Genomic DNA, 19,543 nt, shown 5'->3' with positions numbered 1-19,543 from the left:
GTCAACATAACTCTCAGTAAATACCGAAGTAGAATGAGGCACAAAACCCTCATACACTGTATTTTTAAGACGATACTGACCTGTACAAATAAAGGTAGAGTCTCAGAGAAAGAATCACAGGAGCACTCGTATCTTTTCCCGAATTGCGTCTGAGAGGACAGGAAGTAGGTCCGCTCTAGGCAACCGCGGGCGAACGACTACAGTGTCAACAGTTCTGCTTATTATTTCTCACTTTTACTCCCCTCAATTGTTATGGACTACACGTAATGAATGTAAAATAATAATTGTCTTAATTGCTGGCATATATTTTTCTTAAAAATAATAAAATTTACCAAAATGTGGTAGCACATTTGTGTTCACCATCATCAAATGTTTGGGTCCATAGCCAGGAAACTCCCCAGACCTTAATTCCACTGAGAACCTGGTGGACAAACAAAAATCCCCAAAACTCCAACCGCTGATTATGCACGAACTGGCTGCCGTCAGCCAGGATGTAACCCAGAGGCTGCTTGAAAGAATGGCAGGATGCCAGGGCATATGTCACAGGTCTTAAGAAAAGGCCAGATATTTTTTTACAAATATTGACCCTTTGCATAAACTTAATGTGATTGTCAATAAAACACATTTTGACACATATCCTCAGTGTACAATACAGTACAGTACAGTGTACAATAGAAACAACCAATAAAAAGGTCTAAAAACATAGAAGCAGTAAACTTTGTGAAAGCATATACCTGTGTCATTCTCAAAGCTTTTGGCCACAATTGTAATTTGTTAAAAAAAAAAAAAGAAGAAAAACACCTGAGAGGAAAAGAAGAACAAATTCAAAGACAAAGCAAATTGTATGACATAGGGTACTTAAGCGTTTCCTGGTGAAGCAACAATGGTACAGAGTACACACAAAAATACACGTATTAAATATAAGGCCACTGAGAAGGAAATTCTTTTTCAAAGCTCTGAAATACTGGGAGCTGATAAGAGTCTATCTGTGATTGACTTGTGTGCCACTGACATGCTTTCTTGGATGTCAGGAAACAATATTATCTTCATCAGCACTAATGAGGATTTCTTGTGTTTGCATTTGTGTTTCAAGAAATCTCATGGCCCATGTCTAAACCTCAACTGTATGCAATGAATCATTCTGACTAATACACAACAACAGTACAAAGTGTGCTAACAGACACTGCATAGACTAAAACATGCTTTTCACAGTTCAGAACTGACATGTCATTGAAAAGGAGGTGTTAGTAGAAAGCAAGGGGAAAGATTTTGTAGGAAAGATCACGACAGTCACTTGTTTGCGAGTGTCTTGAGATGGAAAATGTGCGGCACATAGGAGCAGAGGTGCCTGCTGGCTGCCTGCGTTTCCAGAAGTGACAGTTTACATCCTTCCTGTCTGAGCTGAGGCATGGGATTGTAGCTACTGTTATTGACACACTTTACCTTACTCCCTTCCACAATTAGATAAAACAAACTCTCTGATTAACTAACACAGCTATGAATAGTAGAACAATTACACAGTTGTAACTAGAATGGAACAGACAGTTACACAACTCATCACTATTAGTTACAAAAACTCTAAACGTTTATTTGACTTCCCTGTCTTATTGGCTTGGTTATATGGGAAAGGCTTTGTCTTTTTAGAGGTTTATCTTTCTCTGACTGTCCTAAAACTTCTGTCCTTTGGCTCCAAGCTTAAGATAACATGATAAATTACTTCTTAATGAAGTCACAGGGCAAACGGGAGTCTAATCACGCAAAGCAAAACCATGCATCCTGCTCCCCGCTGAAGCGTTCTTGATGTGAATCCAAAAAGATAGGATTCCTTTGGATTAAGAACCAAAAGGCCCTCAGTGGGAGGATCAAACCTAACTCTGAGGTTTGATCTTGACCTCTGATCTCTCCGATAAACACCAGCGGACAATCTGCCGCATGCTGCAGAAAACGGCCGAAAGCAGAAAATTCTCATACCAGACTTAGACATTTGACGATCTCACTTCTGCGTCTGAGTAATGTATCATAAAGTTTTCTAATGCAAATCCACGGTATACAGAGACTGCAAGGAATGCAAATTCAAACACTTCGCACTCACTGCCATATGAAGGCGCCAGCGTGCGAGCGCACTGTTAAATCTGCACATTTATGGCAACAAGTCGCGAATGTCCTGCCGCTTTAAGAAGCGAAGTAGAAATCCTGACCCAAATAAAGGTATGTGTGAGAACTACTCATGTTCTCTGTGGTCAGTAGACCTCTGCGCAGTTTGAGAGTCTACGGCGTTTTGCGTAAATCTACAGTCGCAATGGCAGACGCTCTGGCTAAAATCCCCGATGTAGAGATTGATCCAGAGGGAACTTTTAAGTACATACTGGTCAGAGTAAAAGCGAAAGATGGCGATGTGCATAAAGACATTGTCCGTGGCACAAAAAATGCCGAATATCACAGTAAGTTATTATAGTTTGTTTCAAGGAGAGCGTCAACTGCGTCATTTTAGCGCGAGATATCGTGCAGACCAGTGACTGTTGGTGCAGATGAAAACCTGCATGTAGTCTATTTTGCAATGTTGTCTCATTGTTATGGTCCCTTTGGTGGATTTTGCGGACGTGCATTGATAGATACTGCACAGAGCAGAGGGATGAAATTCATGCCAACCTAGTCGTTGGAGACAACTACCAAATTTCCGTATTTGATTCTAATTGCTATTTTTATTAAATTGTAACTAAATTACAATCTCAATTTCTTCTAAATGTCTTCATACATTTTCAGATCATATTTTTGAGAAGGTCAACCCTGCTATGGAGTCCTTGGGGATGGAGTGCAAATGCCTTGGAGGAGGAAAGATCGAGCACAACAACCAAGAGAAAAAAATAAGGGTGTTTGGAGAATCCACTGTAAGTTAACTAAAAGCTAAATGAAAAGTTAAAATCTTCAGTAGTATTTAATTCACTAATGTCAGGTCTCTTGCTCACTCGCAGGCCTTTGGAAAAGCTGACCATGCTGTTTCTGTGGAGAAGCTGAAGACTTTCTTCAGCGACTATGAGATCACCTGGTCAGACGACAAAAAATAGTTGTAACCTTTGTGACATTTCAAACGTCCGCCTTTATTTAACAGTTCTGTGAATCAAACCACATAATGATGCTTTAACTGTTCTGTAACCATTCAAATACAGTCCTTCTGCATTTCACATTTGGTTTCTTACTCAATGAAAGCACAAATTCTGATTCTCTGCAGTTGTAAAAATTTTTGTCCTTCAGAATTGAATACTGTATATGAACTCTGTAGATATTCCTGTAAATACCTTTTTGACTTTTAGTCCCCATTGGCCTCAGTTGAATAGGAGTACATTTGCCAGGCGTAAAGTCCATACAGGAAAGGGTGAGTCTGTTGGAATCACAGACATATCCTGTTACACAGGAGGGAAAGTTTATTGTTGAAAACCCAAAAGAGAGATAACAAGCACTTTCATTTAACCTACGGATAATCACTTTTGTTTTTGTTTAAGTCCAGATAATGATAAACATCAAGCTAAATTCAGCAGAACTCTTTCTAAACGGTAGTGCAATAATAAATAAAAGCCTGCGATAAAATATCTTCAATCAAAAAACTAACAAGAACTCAGAGTGAGAAAATAGCCCGAGCTGAGTCATATTTTAAATCACACGTTGAATTTTTAAAAGTTCTTCCACCTTCAGCATTTTATGGCTTTAATCCAGTTCAAATTTCACTTTTACTTTTATGCTGCCAAAAAAATGCACTTTTAAAATCGGTAGTAAACAGAAGGTACTTACACCAGACCACATGGTAATATTTAGCAGGCACAGTATTTGCTGTGATCAACTTCTTCAGTTTGCATGCATTAGTAAAGGTCATTTGCAGATTCTGGGTCATTAACTTAAGCATAAATTGGTGTTTTAATTTGATGACGGCACTGTAAACTTTGTAGTGGTGTTAAAGGGAACCACTTAGTTGTGTCACGTGATCCATGAGCACATGAATGATTTTTGTTTCATGCCTGTCCCTGTTGTGATATGGTACTGTGCAAACGTCTTGAACCACCCATCATTTCTTTGTTTATTGCACACAAAAAAGAAATATGTGCAAAAATACACTGAAATACAATTTATTATTATTTGTACATTTCTACTGAGCTTGAAAGGTAATACATGGAATGACCACATTTATTCTTTTCCAGAGCTTGAACTCACTTAGGCAAGTTTCTTTGTCATTTACTCAGGTAGTCACTTCACTACCTGTATGTGCCACGCAAGCTTCCACCATGTTTTACAGATGCCCAAAGACACCCACTGTTGTACTTCTCTTCTGTACATGTTAACAATTTAAACCAAAGATTTTAGTTTTGGATTCATCACTCCATAAGACCTGATGCTGCTGATTTTCAGTCCAGTGCTTGTATAATTTGGCACTCCTTGGCCTTTTCCCCTCTTTCCTTCCTTAAGAATGGCTACATGATGAGTCTTAAGTAAAAACTCATCATACACACAGTTTTTAAGGTTCAACTGAATCTCTCAGGTCCTATGTCAGGTCTTTGTTGAATTTCTTCCTATTAAGAACATGTTGTAGTTTTTAGGCCTGCCACTTCTCCACTTCACCAGTTTCCTCGAATATGTTAAGGATACTCGGGCTGCTAGTAACAAAAGGCCTAAAGATACAATTCAAAGTTGCTGCTTTACTAAGATGTCTTTTATCTGTAGTCACAACACTCATTCATCCCTTGAGCTAGGCGCCTTTTTAATGCATGACTGATTCATAGGTCAAGTGGCCTGATTAACCAAAAAAACATCGAAAGTCTTCATGTACAAAGACATTGCTCAAGACCACCTAAAAAGTATAAAGAAATGAGTGGTAGTGACTGTGAAGAAACAAGATTAATTCTGGTGTTTATTTTTTAACGTGACACACTGTGTGTTTTAAGTGTGTTTCTCCTAAAGCAGAACACAAACGCTGCTTTTTCTCAGCTGTGTTAGCAGTACATGAAAATACTTTGGGTGACTTTACATTGACAGTTGATTGTTGTTTTTAATATTAAAAAGTAGCTTTATTTTTCATTATAATGATGAAAGAAGTAATAGACCTTTTACCATAAAAGACTGCATTTACATGAAATTCACAGCCCAATTTTTCCGATGATATTTAGGTTGGCAGCATGCTAAATGTCACCACTGGCACACATTCCTGTACTTTCCGTTTCACTTTGACTCACTCAGTGCTTAAAAAATCACAAAGAAAACATTTGGATAGAAAGTACCATGTGGCTTTGCAGACAGGATTGGAATTAGCTCATGTTGACACTCTGAATAGACCTTAGTTCACACTGAGTCACATCAGAAGACTTAAAAAAAGTTACTGGCTAAATTCTGCCAAATACCCCATGACCCTAACAAAAAGAATAACAAAAGCCATTTTCCTTCCACTTTGTATTCCAATCTACAACCGGTTTCCCTTAAACTGATAACCTTTCCATTATCTAGGTATGGGGAGGTCTGTGTGGGAGGTAGGAGGCTTAAAGTGAGTTAGACTCAGCCCTTTTCTTGTAAAATGAATAATTTACAGTAAGTAATTAGCAAATTCTTTGTAATCTTATTAGAGGACACCATCATAATACTTCCATTGTTTTTTAAAGCATTTTTTCATATATTCATTTTACCCTATTTAAATGCATATTGCTTTGAAGGTTCACTAGACTGTAAAAGTGTCTAATTTATTGAGATTAAACTGTAGTTTAGGTAACTATATATATATATATATATATATATAAGTATGTGTGTGTTTAAGTGATGTTTAAGTGATTGCAAAGCCTTAGCAAAAGTCATGAAACTGAAGAAGTTGTAGGACTGCTGGATTTTGACCTCACTGTCGATCAAATAAAAGAAATGCTTTTATTTTGGGGAACACTGAAAATATGAGTCTTGGAAAATACAAACTATTACTGAATTCTACAGGATTCAGCAATACTGGTTTCTTTTTTTTTTCTTTTTTTAAATTATAACATAGTAGTAAGGGGAAAAACCACCATATTGCCATTGTCCCGTGTATTTTTATACTTCCAAGTGTACTTCAAACAGGTCGGAGCCTTGTTTCCTGAAGAAGAAGAATGTCCCTTCCTGTAGCAGCGCCAGCTCACACCTCAGGGTGTCTGGAAAAGAAGTCACAAGAATAACCAGCATGAGTTCACTTTAATGTTTAAGATCTTATTTCCAAAACAATAGCCAGTACTCCATCAGGTCAGAGTCAACAGAAATTCCAGATGTTCCAGATAAAGGTGTGTGTGTGTGTGTGTGTGTGTGTGTGTGTGTGTGTGTGTGTGTGTGTGTGTGTGTGTGTGTGTGTGTATAGGGTTATATATGTATATATATATGTCTAGATATATATATATATATATACAAATAATGCAGTTGGTTGAATGTTATAAATAGCTGCAGAGAGATGAACAGCTACAAATATCTAGACAGAAACTGCTTCCAACGAGGCAGAATCAGAACACTTCCATCTATAGGACTTTATTTATTCTAAAGAAGATATACTGATATTACATATTGCATAATGTCCCTTTTTTAAGCTATAAATAAGGGTTAAGGCCTAGGAAATTTTCATTTATGGCCTTAAGACTTTTCAATAAATATGCACTTTTTTCAAGTGAAGGCATCTTCTTTCAGCCACTACAGTGGATCACCCTCCTTCATCTTTCATCCTCTTCTGTCACATCAGCCATCTGCTTGTCCTTTTCCACATCGATTAATATTTTCTGTGGTTTTCCTTGTTGATTGAATCTGCGGTCTAAAATCAACTGAAAGAAAAATCAACTGATTAAAAAATGCATTTTTAGCCTCTACGTATCATATATGAGATATGGAGAAAGCGAACCTTTTAGACCCCAGAGAGAGATTTGAAATAAAATGCTACAGGGGAAAATACAGAAAAGGGGATTTTTTGTGGGGGGGTTTTAAGGGAAAGAAAGACATTGATTGTTTCCTTGTGTTCATGTCTAGTCTAGAGGTCATTAGTGGGCCAGGTAAACACAAGGTTCCAGGAACTCAGTGAATTACTGTCAAAGGAAGAGAAGAGAGTAACTGCGGACTGCGTCCTTCTTACTGTAATTACTGCCCCACCAAATTGTGTCAAAAAATATTTGAATTTATGGTGAGGATCAAGTCTCAAGGAGTGATTAAATACACCAGATAGCAAAAAAATGGAAATTTGTGAACATGGGGAAAAAGTCTGGTAAAGAAAGCCCCATTCTCTATGAAGTGCCAGATTTCCTGTCACCAGATGTAGTTTATCAGAAGGGGAAGTATGGAGACAAAGCCATCTGTGTTATGCATGTTTGGGTAAACCATTTTGGATTTGCACAAGGCGTCAACATTTGACAGCTGATGTAGTTAGAAGAGAAAAATGATCATAGAGACAAATAGATAAAATTCAAGAAAGAAAATGAAAAGATTTTGTTGAAATTGCTTAAAGACATTAAACGTGTGGAAGCGTGAGGCAGAAAAAAGGAGGATGAAACAGAGAAATCTTCTCAGAGAACGTTCTGCTCCAAAGGCTACATGTGCTCCACCTTGACCTTCACCGTCACTGTACAACAAAGACACAGGACAGGACATGGTGTCAGCAGACAATTAAAGTGATTCATTACTGACTACGATCTAACACCGGAGGTTTCACATTAACAAGCTGATTAACTGAACATCCACTTCCACATCACCGTTTTCTCATATAGCCCACCACACCACTTTCCCAATGGACAGCCTACTAGACTGTTGATTGAAGCCATGACTTGTGATCAGGAAATAGTTAATAACATCAACAGACAACATCGCAAGTGGGACGATGATGATAGCACTGTGCAAGGTCAGACATTATGGCACATTAGCAATCTCCTCAGAGCCTAATGGAAGAAGAAAATGGAAAATAAATGGACTAGGACGTGACAGGCCTAACCATGTACCAATCTGTACAGGCTACAGGCTCTTTGCCAGAAACCCTGACTCCAACCATTTATCAAGCTCTAGTTGGAAGAAGAGGTGGTTCCAGAAGAGGCCCTCTGTTTCTAATGCTATCAGGGGTGACATTGTGCTAGAGAAGTCCTCAACAAGGATAAACTTGATGATTGGAAATTTGGCAAGGTGGACTGAAACTGGGGAAGACACGCAACTGCTCGGATTCAACTGATGCAGGAGGTTGGAGGTACCACACCTACACATACAATAGCATCTGTTTACTCAGTTTGTCACAAGACTTGAAGATAAAGTCAGATTCTCTGTGAATGTATATATTAATTATCATGCCAGATACATCAGTCTGACTTGATGGTGCATAGCCAGCAAGTCATCCTCCTTATTGATTCAGGTGCTACACACCTGAATTTCCAACTCTTCCAAAAGTTAGTATTAACTGTGTTCATGCTCTCATTGCATCTGGAGAAGATGCGAAAGAAAATTTGACTTTAGTCTTAAGTGTAATGATGAATAAGAGAAAATCTAAAACTGCTTTTTTATTTTTTGTTATGATCCACGGTTTTGTATTTGTCTCTCTTCTGGAAACTGTTAACTCACCTTTGTGCAATTGGCCGTAACGTTCCTTCCACTCAAAGCTGAAGAAATCTCTCATTGGATGCAAGATAACTGCACTAAGTGTACTTCTGTTGAATGCCTCTCATAATTAGTGTTTGTTCAGCTTGTTTGGATTTTTTTGCTTCCTTTGACTCTCTCCGCTCTCTCCTGTGCAGTTGCTTCCAGTCCTGACATCTGGCCCAAGAGAGAGAATCCTGCTATTAATCTTCTGTGCTATTTTTTTTCCTGTGGAAAGATTTCAGTGGATGTTATGCATGCCCATCTTCCAGTTCACATCTGAAATAACTGAAATAAATCCCTGTTTACCTCCAAGTGCCAGAAGGTTCAGTGTACACCTGACTCCCAGAAACAGTCTCTGTTTTGTTTCTCATAAATACTGCTATACACTAACAATGCCTCTTCAATACAAAAACAATAGCATGCTTTATGTATGATAAACAATGAGGACATTGAACCCATTTGGAGTTTTGAGTCAGATGTTTATGTTATATTATAAATATGATATACATGTGTAATTAGTGAATGCTTAAAGAGAAGGAATGATTTAGTGGTGGAGGAAAATCGTCATAGCGCCACTGTCCAATATATGTTTATATTTCCGAGTACACTTCAAGCAGTGTCGCAGTGAAGAAAGCGAGATAAGCATCAGTGTGGAGCCCTGTTTCATAAACAAAAAGTGAGCTCCCACTTTAAAGTTTTAGGAAAGGACACAACAGCAAGCAACAGCATGGCTTCACTTCAATGCTTAAGATCTTATCTGCAAAACAGAGGCTACAGAAATTCCAGATGGCTCAACAGCTACAAAGGTCTAGAAAATGGGGGGTTTATTTTTACATTATGGTTTAATTTGCCATAAAACTTTACAAGAAATATCATCATGTTGATTGCAAAGTATTCTTTTCTTAAGTGAAGTCTTCTTCTTCTTCTTCTTCTTCTTCTTCTTCTTCTTCTTCTTCTTCTTGCTCCCTTTAGGGGTTGCCACAGCAGATGTAAACTTGATATTCAGCATCTTTTGTCCAATATATTCACTATACTGCCTTCGTACATGTCCAGAGTATCAAATTTTTGCATCTTGTAATGAAGTATTTTAAGATTAAGCTGCTTCTATGTGTCAAGTGGACCTTAGAAGGTTCCATATCTTCTTATCCTGCTTTCATATAATCTTTTAGACTTGTTGATGTACAAGTTCTCTTTTATTACACAATATTCTAACCGTAGATAGATAACTCTGTATTAGTAGTCCAGGATTACAGTCCCTCTTTGTCAAAGAGCATGCAGACTGCTGTCATGCTGTTTGCACTGTTGTCTTATCTACCTTTGCAAAGGTAAAACAAAACTCATAAAGATAACCTGGTTGTGTGCACCTTAGTTTATTTCACATTTCCACAACGCTTTGTCTTCAAACCACTTAACTTGAGTTGTTGCTTTCACATACTCATTTCTAATCTTGTCTATCCTGATCACCTCTTCTTCTTCACCTGTGTTGTGAACTGTCTGTTGCTTTGAATGGTACCTCAGGCATTTCAAATGGCTTCTGCTCCCTGTGTCTTCAGTATCTCCCTGTTATTCTAACACATGTATTCTGTCTTGGTTCTACTGACTTCCATTCCTCTTCTCTCCAGAGCATACCTCAACCTCTCCAGGATCTCTTCTATTTGCTCGTTACTCTCTTTACAAATTTCAAAGTCAACTGCAAACATTATAATCTATGGAGACTTCTGCCTGACCTCATCGGTCAGCCCGTCCATCACCATTGCAAACATGAACAGACTCAGAGCCGATGCCCTGTGTAATCTCACCCCAGCCTGAACACATCTGTCACTCCTACCACATGCCTCACCACAGACTAGCTTTGCTCATATGTGTCATGTGATTGTTGTGTTTTCTCTGTTTTCTTTGTGATATTGTAGGGTCTTCACCTTACAATAGAAAGCATTTTGAGGCAATAACAGTTGCCTCAAGGCAAGGTTGTTGTGATTTAGCGCTATATAAATAAAACCGAATTGAATTGAATGTCCTGCACCACCTTCACATACTTTTCTGCTACTCTTTACTTCTTTTCATGCAGTATCACATTCCTCTCTTTACACCCCATCAGATGTTTTCTTCTGACCGTAGCTATAGTTCTCCATCAACACTCTCAAAGGCATCGTCTAACGCTCCAAAATTGTTTTAAACTATTTGGTTTAAAAGCTCACTGATATGGCGATGTCTTTCCTAGATCGATGCTTCCTAAACATCACTCATTCGTACAGTCCCATTTCTATTCTTAATCATCCTAATTTGCTGCACATCCTTTACTGCTTGATCTCTTAGGCTAGCCACTCATTGCAAGTCCTTTTCTCCGTCCAGCCTCACATACAACTCACTATAAGCCTTTTCCTTTGCTCTTGACACGTCTCTCTTTGTGGTATGGAGACTCCCAGTACTCCTGTCTAAATTCTTCATTTCCCTGATTAGTTTCCATCACCACTTCAGCTCTTCTTTCCCAGCTGTACTTTCCTTCCATATTCTTCTCCTTAATACCTTACCCACCCAGCAACTCCTTATTACTCATGTTTCCTTCACCTACATGCCCACTGAAGTCTGCTTAAATGACTACTATCTCACTCCTAGGAATACTCCCTACCTTGTCATCCAAATTATTGCAAAAATCATCTTTCTCTTCCAACTGACACGTTGTGAGGCATATGCACTGACAACATTCAGCAACACCTCTTTGGTTTCCAGCTACAAAGTCCTGCTCTGTCTGAAAACCTCTTCATCTCCGCAACACTATTCACATACATTCCTTTTCAAGATTACCCCTACCCCATTACTATCTACACCATTGTTTAACAACTTGAATCCCGTTTACCTGGTGTGCTGGAGCCAACATTTACTAGACACTTTAACAGACATAGTCCCTATTCTAACCTACAGATCCCTCTTTTCATCTCTCTTGCTGCCTGCAAACACGTCTTCCACAATTTCATCTTCGTCTTTGGCCAATAATAGCACAGTTTGTAGGAAATCTCATTTTTTAGTCCACATTTGGTTTGCCAAAGATTGCTATGTCGGACGCCCTTTCTGACACAACCCTCCCTGAGCCCTGGCTTGGGACCAGGGTTCTCCCAATAAGTGATTGTCTGCCAAAAATGATTACAGATGCTTGTATGTGTTATGGCTAATATTCTTATTGATAGTGGTAAATATGCTGCAATAAGATGGGTTTATTAAGAAGAAATGACCCACTTTGCAAGTATTCCTATGAATCTGTATTACTGTCTCTACTCTGTGAACAATCTAGTGTTTTTCGGACAGATAAAATATAATATAATAGTTGTTGCAATTTTTGTTGTCATCTTTCCCAGATCGCTCTTGAAGTAAGTAAATAAATAAATGTTTAAGCTTGGCATTAGGCATGGATAAATAAAAGATAAATAAACATCACTCTGCCATAAACTCAATGTATCTTCCACCTCGTGAACAGATTTTCCTTCTGACTCAAAATAACTTGATATCATTCACAAGAGACATGTTTGACAGATTAGGAGTCAACAAGTTATTAATAATCTTTTGGCACTCAGCACTAGGAGTACGCTGGTTTTGACCCTACTCCGTTGTTGTTGTATTTGTTTTTGACAGTTTCTCCAACACACAAATCGAATTTTTGGAATGGCAATGAGTTTTATAAATGTTAAGCTATAAGTAGAATAGAATAGAATAATCCTTTAATTGTCCCACAAGGGGACATTTGGTTGTAACAGCAGCCAAAAAGACGCATATACAAACAAACAGTACACAGGACACGGAACAGAAACATACACAATTTTTACCTATTTACATCAAGGACAGTGGTTACAGAGAGTACTGTACAGTTATTAAATAAATTAAAAAATAACTACAGATAAGAGGCAAAGCAGGTTGTAGTGCGAATCGATTAATTAACATATTGCAGTTACAGCGCAGATGTGAACATCTATGTTTGTTGGGAGCAGTTCTGATTGTACAGTCTGACAGCTGCAGGGAGGAAGGACCTGCGGAAACGCTCCTTCATGCATCTAGGATGCGCAGTCTGACACTGAAGGAGCTCTGCAGTTCAGCAACATTAGTAACATGTTAGTATGTAACATGTAACATAGTAAGTAACATGTTAGTATGTGCATGTGTACAGAAAAGATCGACAAAAGTGTAATTGTTGAAATTCCTGTCTTTTAACTTCGTCTCTGTGGGCTCCAAACCAGACTTGAACGCTTTGCAGTTCAGCAGATCTCTGATTGGTTGAACTCCTTGAAAGCTAAGATTTTAACAAATGACAATGAGGGTAGACGAGTCACGTGGGTCGTAACGTCACGTCCGACTCAAACTACGGCGCGCGCTATCTATAGTGTCGCGCAGATTGAGTTACCGATCCGCTTGGTCGTTTCAGTCGTTAAAAACGTAAAATGACAACAATTCAAGACTCCTAGGAACGCTGGTGTGAATTTTTAACCTCTTAAAGAGAAGCTGGACTTGTATCTGCGGTAGGATGCCATACGTATTAACCATCGAAAACATTACCTGTTTCCGTTAGCAAAACATGTCAGTAAACAGACAAGCTAGCTGACGCTTTGCACTCAGTGAATTTATAACGCTAGCTTGTTGTACAAAAGTACTGGTAACGTTGTGTTTGCAGGCAAGCCTGTCTGCATGACATTTAAGATATTTATAATACAATTAGGCAAAGCAGAGTAACTGAAGTAGGGAAAGTTGTCTATTTGTAACTGATCAGAATGGATATAAAAGGAATTTCCTTGAATAGCTAATTGGTAAGAGGGCTTGGGAGTCATTTTCAGTGACTGAGTCAGTGATAACTTGGATGTAAAAAAATCTGTTCCCTGGACCGCAGTGCACGTCTTTCATCATGTCCCAGACCAACACTTCTCTCTTGGACGAGGTGGTGCAGTGGAGTCAGGAAACCTGTCGCCAGGAACTCAAGTCTGTCCTGCCAAAGCTCACTATATCCTCTCTAATGTTTGTTGTTTCATCCAAGTTTCAGCGTTGTAAGCTTATGGTTCATAGTGTCACCTGTCTCCATTACAACACTGGAAAAATAACCAAAAATAACATTAATCCTGTAGCTGAAATGATAAAATAGGTAGGTCGGCATTATATTGGAAATCACCCTGTAATGCATTTTTTCCCTTAACTGTGTTCACTCTTTGCATTGTCAGTCTGACAGCTGGGATGATCACATACGTGAGTTTCCTAATTACACACTTAATAATCACAAACTTTGGTATGACTTGCTGTTTAAGTATAATATGACACCTTTACAGGTATATTGAAGATAATTACGGACATGTTCCTCCCTCATATTGGTTTGCCAGACTTGGAGGATGAATGCTTCTCCAAGATCTTACCAAAGGTATCCTGATAATTGCATAATATGTGAATACCATCTATGGCATTTGTTAAAAAAAAGTAGATACAGTGCTCTTTTATTATCAGATTGTTGATACAAGTAACTATTTTCTTTTGAATAACTGCTGTATTTCCATATTTTTTCCTTAAAAAATTATTTCTTTAATCTTTTTGAAAAAAAAAAAATCTCAAATGTTTTCAGGCTGTGAAGATGTTTGACAGCATGATGAAAGAAATCATGGATCAAGTCGGTGGACTTTCAAGTCAAAACACTGAACTTTGTGCCTTACTGAGGAATATACTGCAGGTATTGCAACACACTGCATTTGAAAATGGTACAGTGGAACCCATACAACTTTTTACATGCTATATAATGTGCATTGCTCTAAATTTTCTCCCAAATTAAACCCTGGATTATATTGTGACAAGATTCTGTTCTCTTTTTCAGGCAATGATGCAGATAATTGATGCGCTATCCACTTGTGTGCGTCATATTAGCTCATTGGAGGAAGCCCCTGACCTGGATTCTATCCGCTCGCTACCAGCTTGTATCCTAAAAATTCTGAAAGAAACGTTTCAGCACTGCAAGGTCAGAATATTTAGTTTGCTGGTAGCTGTTATCTTTATAAATCAGGTGTTCTGTGAAGTCACTGCATGTGTTTTAGTTTTATAACATTAATATTAATAACCAAGCTGACTATGTTTTAGTGGCTGCTGAGAATGTACTAAGTGGTTAATTACAGAAATGTTTATATTACAGTTATACACAGCTAAATGCTGATGCTAATCTGACAAGTGCAATTAGGATTTTTAATATTTGTTTCAAACACAAAAGCTGTCAAATTTAAGTGGTTGAAAATAATTCTAAAGAACATTCTTAAGTTTTTCCTCATCTTGTTTACACCAAATGTGTCATCAGTGCAAGAAATTGACTGAAAACAGATTTGAAAAGCATCCCATCATACTGCAGCAAGAAATATAACCACTTAGCAATAGGGGTGGGTTTTGATGATCGATTTATCTATTAAAATTGATTCTGGCTTGGATAACGTGATATCGATTCATTACAATCCTGAATCGATTTTTAAATATAAATTTATTTTGCCCGAAACGCCAGAATCTCAGGTTAAACCTCACAAAATTTCTACAACCACCAAACAGCTTAAACAGTAAATGAGAGCAGGTACACGAATTCTGCACAAAGACGTAAACACAAAACGCGGACCCAACGCATCCGAATTTGTGAGATGTCGCCTTTCTCACCTGACGGCACTTACACGGACACGCTGTCGGGGCTGAAAGCCGACAGCTCACTGATTTTGAAGCGTCGGTGGGCTCTTTGTGTTTACGTCTTTTTTGCGCTCGATTCTGAAGCTGCAGGTTCTTCAAACAATATTGACTGAACCAGCAGCCAAAGACGATCCAAACTACGCTTCACATAAACATCGTCACAAATTTCCTCTTACTTTTGCTGTTTTGCTTCCACCACAATAAAATCACATTTCATGTAGAGCTCTGTCTCTTTCGCTCTCTCAGGAACAGTTTCCCATCTAAAAATCTCTGTTTTTCACATTATTCGCTTACTTATTACCTACCAGTCTACGGTGTCTGCCGCTGTTTTTTGTTGTTGTTGTTTTTTTTTACTTACTTCCGACAAGAAAGCCTCATTTCTGCTGTTCAATACTGAACAAATGCAAACTTTTTAAAATTATGCAAAATTGCAAAATGCTTAGCTGTGTCTCTAATCAAACCTCTGTAACTTTGCTCCGCTTCACTTCATTTTTGACTGCACAATATTTTTAAGGTCATCTGCTATAAAAACCCAGACCAGGAAAACCGCTTTCATGTTTTTCTGTGTTTTATCCTCAGTTACTTTGACACTAAGGAATCTGCTGTGATGCTCACACCTTTGATAAAGTCTCACAAGTGTCAGCTTCCTTTTTATAGATATAAAAATATCGATGTGTACTGATAAGTGATCAGAATTATAATATTTCTGACTGTCTGAGGCAAAATTTCCCCAATTTGAATCGAATCGTCGATCGAATCGATTCGGGACCTTGTGAATCAGAATTGAATCGATTTTGGAAATCAGTGACGATACCCAGCCCTACTTAGCAATGCAAAAGAACATAAAAGGAGTTACAGTTAATTTTAAATTTATTTATACCCCTAAAGAGCTTTATCTGAAGAAAACAGAATTGATCAAGCATATTCTGTCTGTTGTCCACAGGACAGTGAGGTGGTCTACTGTGGCCGTCTGTCCCTTGTGGCTGACTTGCTCCAGGGATTATTCAAGGAGGCTTATTCGCTTCAAAAGGGCCTTTTAGAGCTGCTGGATAAGATCTGCCTTGACAACAGCGCCTCAGATGAGGACGTCTCTGATATTGTTACAGGTGTGTTCAGTTGTCTGTGCAGGTAAACATCACTATGTGTTTCATATTTTCTCACTTTCTGTGCTCTTGAATCTTAATGCAATCTTCAGTTCATTTGACATATTTTTCATCTTCCTCAGTGATTCATAGTCTGCTGGATATCTGCTCTGTTATCTCCAACCTGGATGTAGCATTGCATGCAAACACGTGGAAGTTCCTCATCAAGTTAGTGCAATCAGTGTCATTAAACTTTACAGTTAACTCGATGAATTTTTAGTTTTAAGAGTTGGGCGAGTTTATTGGTTGTTATAACTATTTTTGTTCAGAACGAGTCTGAAGTACCAGTCATTGGTTGAGGAGCATCTACATCACAGTGAAATCAGCAACAGCCTTGTTGACAACCTGCTGACATCCTTCCACAACTGTGTGGAGCTGGCTGAACAGATTAAACATGCTGGCTTACAGGTAGAAAACCTCTAATTATAAACATATGTATATTGCAATTCTCTCTCTCTTTCTCTTTCTATGTTTACCTCTAAAATAATGTCAGTTTGTATTATGTGCAAAGATTGCAGCTCAGCATATTTGTGTCTTTAGTGACTTGATGCCAACTGGGGTCACAACAATGACAGAGCAAATGCTGAGTGTTTCCTGTGCTGTAACCCTTTGTACTTAAAGAAGGACTTCGGCTTCTTTATAAAAGTGTAGGGTCACCCCGGGGACCTTTTGTATTGATGCTGTTCTCTTTTTATAGGAGGCCACGCAAAGTCCAGAATACAAGCTGTTCCAAAAAAGTGCAAAGATGTGCAGATTTTTTGCCAACACTTTGATTCATTACATAAAGGTAGTTAATTTATATCACTAAAGCACTTCTGGATGGATGCAAACTGCATTTCGTTGCCCTGTACCTGTGCAATGACAATAAAGTTGAATTCTATTCTATTATTCTATTCTATTAAAATTAGGATTTATTTCAGGTGTTTTTTACAGCATAAAAACATTGGGCTGTCTTGTATCTTATCTCTAAAACACATTTCTTCTTTTTATCCTTTTAACAGGAGTTCAAATTTTTTCTAACAAAGTCTTGTAGCTGCTTCCACCAGCTCTACCTCCAGATCACGAGGTATCGGTTGTTTACATGTCATTTAAAAAAATAAATGGATACAAGTCACAATTTCTTTTAGTTTATGTTTAATACTGATTATAACAATGTGGCTGGTGTCTTTCAGTAAATTCCCTCCCAGCTTGTGCACTCCAGAACTGCCCATAGCTTTGTTTCAGGAGCTAAATGCAGCAGCTCTTGTTCCCATGGATGCCTTCCTGCTTCAGCTGTTGCCTTTAAGACCTTTTGCTGAAGCTGTTCTCCAGCAAGACCTGCGTAAGTGAAAGGTTTATCTTCTTGGACATTTTCATGATACAGTAGTGACTTTTTAAACTCAACAATTACAGTTTGTGCACTAATGACATTCCACTGGCATATGACACATAGTACACTGCTCAAAAAAGGTCGTAGGAACACTTTTTAATCACGTTATACCATCAAGTCACTTAAATCTCTGTGATATTGATATGGTCAGTTAAGAAGTGGATTGTTGAATCAGTTTCAGCTGCTTTGATGTTAATGAAATTAACAGAGGTGCGCAGAAACAGACTTCATGAGGGTGGCCTGAGGGCCCAATGTCACCATGGTTGCTTTCAAAACTGTAACTGAAAGCTGATCTTTGTTACATTTGTATTTTGTTGTGATGTCGCTATAATGTTTGTAGATGCTGACTGTTAGAGATTGTACAAAATATTGTCTGCAGGTTTAAGTCCTGAACATGAGCTTCCGCACTGTCTGTTGCTGGTGAGCGTCATGGGACAGCTGGCCGGCCAACCTGGGGAGGTGCTGCAGCTTTGGTATGCAGGGAATCAGTTTTCAGAAGAAAATATCAGGTAATAATGGTTTTAGATGATTTAATGAACAGTAGAAACTTTAAAACTCTTGTTTTATTGAAGGACTTATTAGTAAAATTTACTGGTTTTATGAGTTATTAATATTGATCTATTATTGACTTGTTTGGTTCACAAAGTTAATTGTACTTTTCATGTTTTCACAGTGCAATTAAATGCAACTCCAGTGTAGCTGAATAATTATGAATATCAATTTAGCCTTTACGGTTTTACTATCAATTTATTTTTAATATGCAGTAATGTTATAATAATTACATCCCACATGGAGCAATCTCTTTTAAGCTGTTAGGAACAAATGTATTAGTTAGCAGCCTTGGAAAAGGTCACATTTATGTGTGCTGAATTTAAAGTAGAAAATGGCTTCTTTTGTTGTGTAGTGTTTTTATGTCCTTCAGTGTGTCATCTTTGTCCCTAGGCTTCCTCTCTTCCAGGCCATCTTTACTAGTTTCCGGCGTTGCTATACTGAGCGTAAGGTCCCAGTGCTGTTGCCTGGGGTGATGTTGAAGGGTCAGGCACAAGTCCAAGTCACTCTGCATCAACACATCTGTGTGCACCTCTGTGCCAGTGTGGCTTGGCTTCCACCTGAATACTTCCGTGTACTGGTGAGGTCAACACAACAACACACACTGTTTTAAACAATACTAGCAGAATGGCTCTTATACTGTTCCACTTAATGCATAAGGGACACTTTAAAACTGTTAATCTGATGTAATGTTTCATTTGTTGTAGACTGTAAATGTGAAGACCACAAGGTAGCATACAGTCATGGGAAAATAAATTACATTATTTGTTAATATGGTGTGACATATCAGGAAGTAATAATAATAATAATTAAAAGCTAGTACTTAACAGGTTTAAAAATGAAATACCTGAGATGAACAGCACGTGACATTACACCACAGCCGTGCAGTCTGGCAAAGCAAACCCAACTCATCACTCCTTCACTTGTGCCTGACAGCTGGTGTGAAGTGAGAGTGCTGTGATGCTGTGTTTGGTTTTTACAAAATGTGGTGCTTTCCATTATGATCAAACATCTCCATTTGGTTTGGCTTGTCTGTCCAATGCACAGTTTTTCAGAAGTCTTATGATTTGTTCAGGTGCCGTTTTCCAAACCGAAGCCATACTGCAATGTTCTTTTAAGAGAGACAATTTCTCAATATTAAACAAACTTGCTTAGTACATACTTGTTCAGCTCTTTTGTAACTGTATTTCTGTGAACTTTAAAATGTAACGTGCCGACT

At 38.2% G+C, this 19,543-nt stretch overlaps 2 protein-coding genes across 2 annotated transcripts in view; both read left to right on the top strand.

The window, feature by feature from the left end:
- The first annotated feature begins 2,216 nt into the window (after nt 1-2,216).
- On the top strand, nt 2,217-3,219 carry LOC102213662 (14 kDa phosphohistidine phosphatase). Its single transcript, XM_005734114.1, has 3 exons — nt 2,217-2,441; nt 2,764-2,888; nt 2,973-3,219. Exons 1-3 carry the CDS (start codon nt 2,228-2,230, stop codon nt 3,063-3,065), a joined length of 432 nt encoding a protein of 143 aa, XP_005734171.1. The 5' UTR covers nt 2,217-2,227; the 3' UTR covers nt 3,066-3,219.
- Nucleotides 3,220-12,925: 9,706 nt separating this feature from the next.
- firrm (fignl1 interacting regulator of recombination and mitosis) overlaps nt 12,926-19,543 on the top strand; it is a 12,232-nt gene continuing 5,614 nt past the window's right edge. Inside the window, exons 1-14 of the mRNA XM_005734112.2 lie at nt 12,926-13,094; nt 13,460-13,570; nt 13,770-13,809; nt 13,890-13,978; nt 14,177-14,281; nt 14,423-14,563; nt 16,208-16,370; nt 16,490-16,574; nt 16,676-16,814; nt 17,104-17,193; nt 17,408-17,472; nt 17,579-17,727; nt 18,155-18,284; nt 18,718-18,904. Coding sequence (XP_005734169.1) covers nt 13,475-13,570; nt 13,770-13,809; nt 13,890-13,978; nt 14,177-14,281; nt 14,423-14,563; nt 16,208-16,370; nt 16,490-16,574; nt 16,676-16,814; nt 17,104-17,193; nt 17,408-17,472; nt 17,579-17,727; nt 18,155-18,284; nt 18,718-18,904 — 1,479 coding nt within the window. The 5' untranslated portion in view covers nt 12,926-13,094; nt 13,460-13,474. The remainder of the gene's footprint in view (nt 13,095-13,459; nt 13,571-13,769; nt 13,810-13,889; nt 13,979-14,176; nt 14,282-14,422; nt 14,564-16,207; nt 16,371-16,489; nt 16,575-16,675; nt 16,815-17,103; nt 17,194-17,407; nt 17,473-17,578; nt 17,728-18,154; nt 18,285-18,717; nt 18,905-19,543) is intronic.

This window comes from Pundamilia nyererei, unplaced genomic scaffold, assembly GCF_000239375.1.
Source record: "Pundamilia nyererei isolate P.nyererei 1_Seehausen unplaced genomic scaffold, PunNye1.0 scaffold00056, whole genome shotgun sequence".
Taxonomy (NCBI): domain Eukaryota; kingdom Metazoa; phylum Chordata; class Actinopteri; order Cichliformes; family Cichlidae; genus Pundamilia; species Pundamilia nyererei.
This window is presented reverse-complemented; position numbering and strand designations above follow the sequence as displayed.

Excerpts from the sequence above, each read along its gene's own strand:
- LOC102213662 (XM_005734114.1), top strand. The coding sequence starts at position 2,228 with ATGTTCTCTGTGGTCAGTAGACCTCTGCGCAGTTTGAGAGTCTACGGC. Across the intron at positions 2,442-2,763 it reads AAAAAATGCCGAATATCACA|ATCATATTTTTGAGAAGGTC; the intron begins GTAAGTTATTAT and ends ATACATTTTCAG. Across the intron at positions 2,889-2,972 it reads GGGTGTTTGGAGAATCCACT|GCCTTTGGAAAAGCTGACCA; the intron begins GTAAGTTAACTA and ends GCTCACTCGCAG.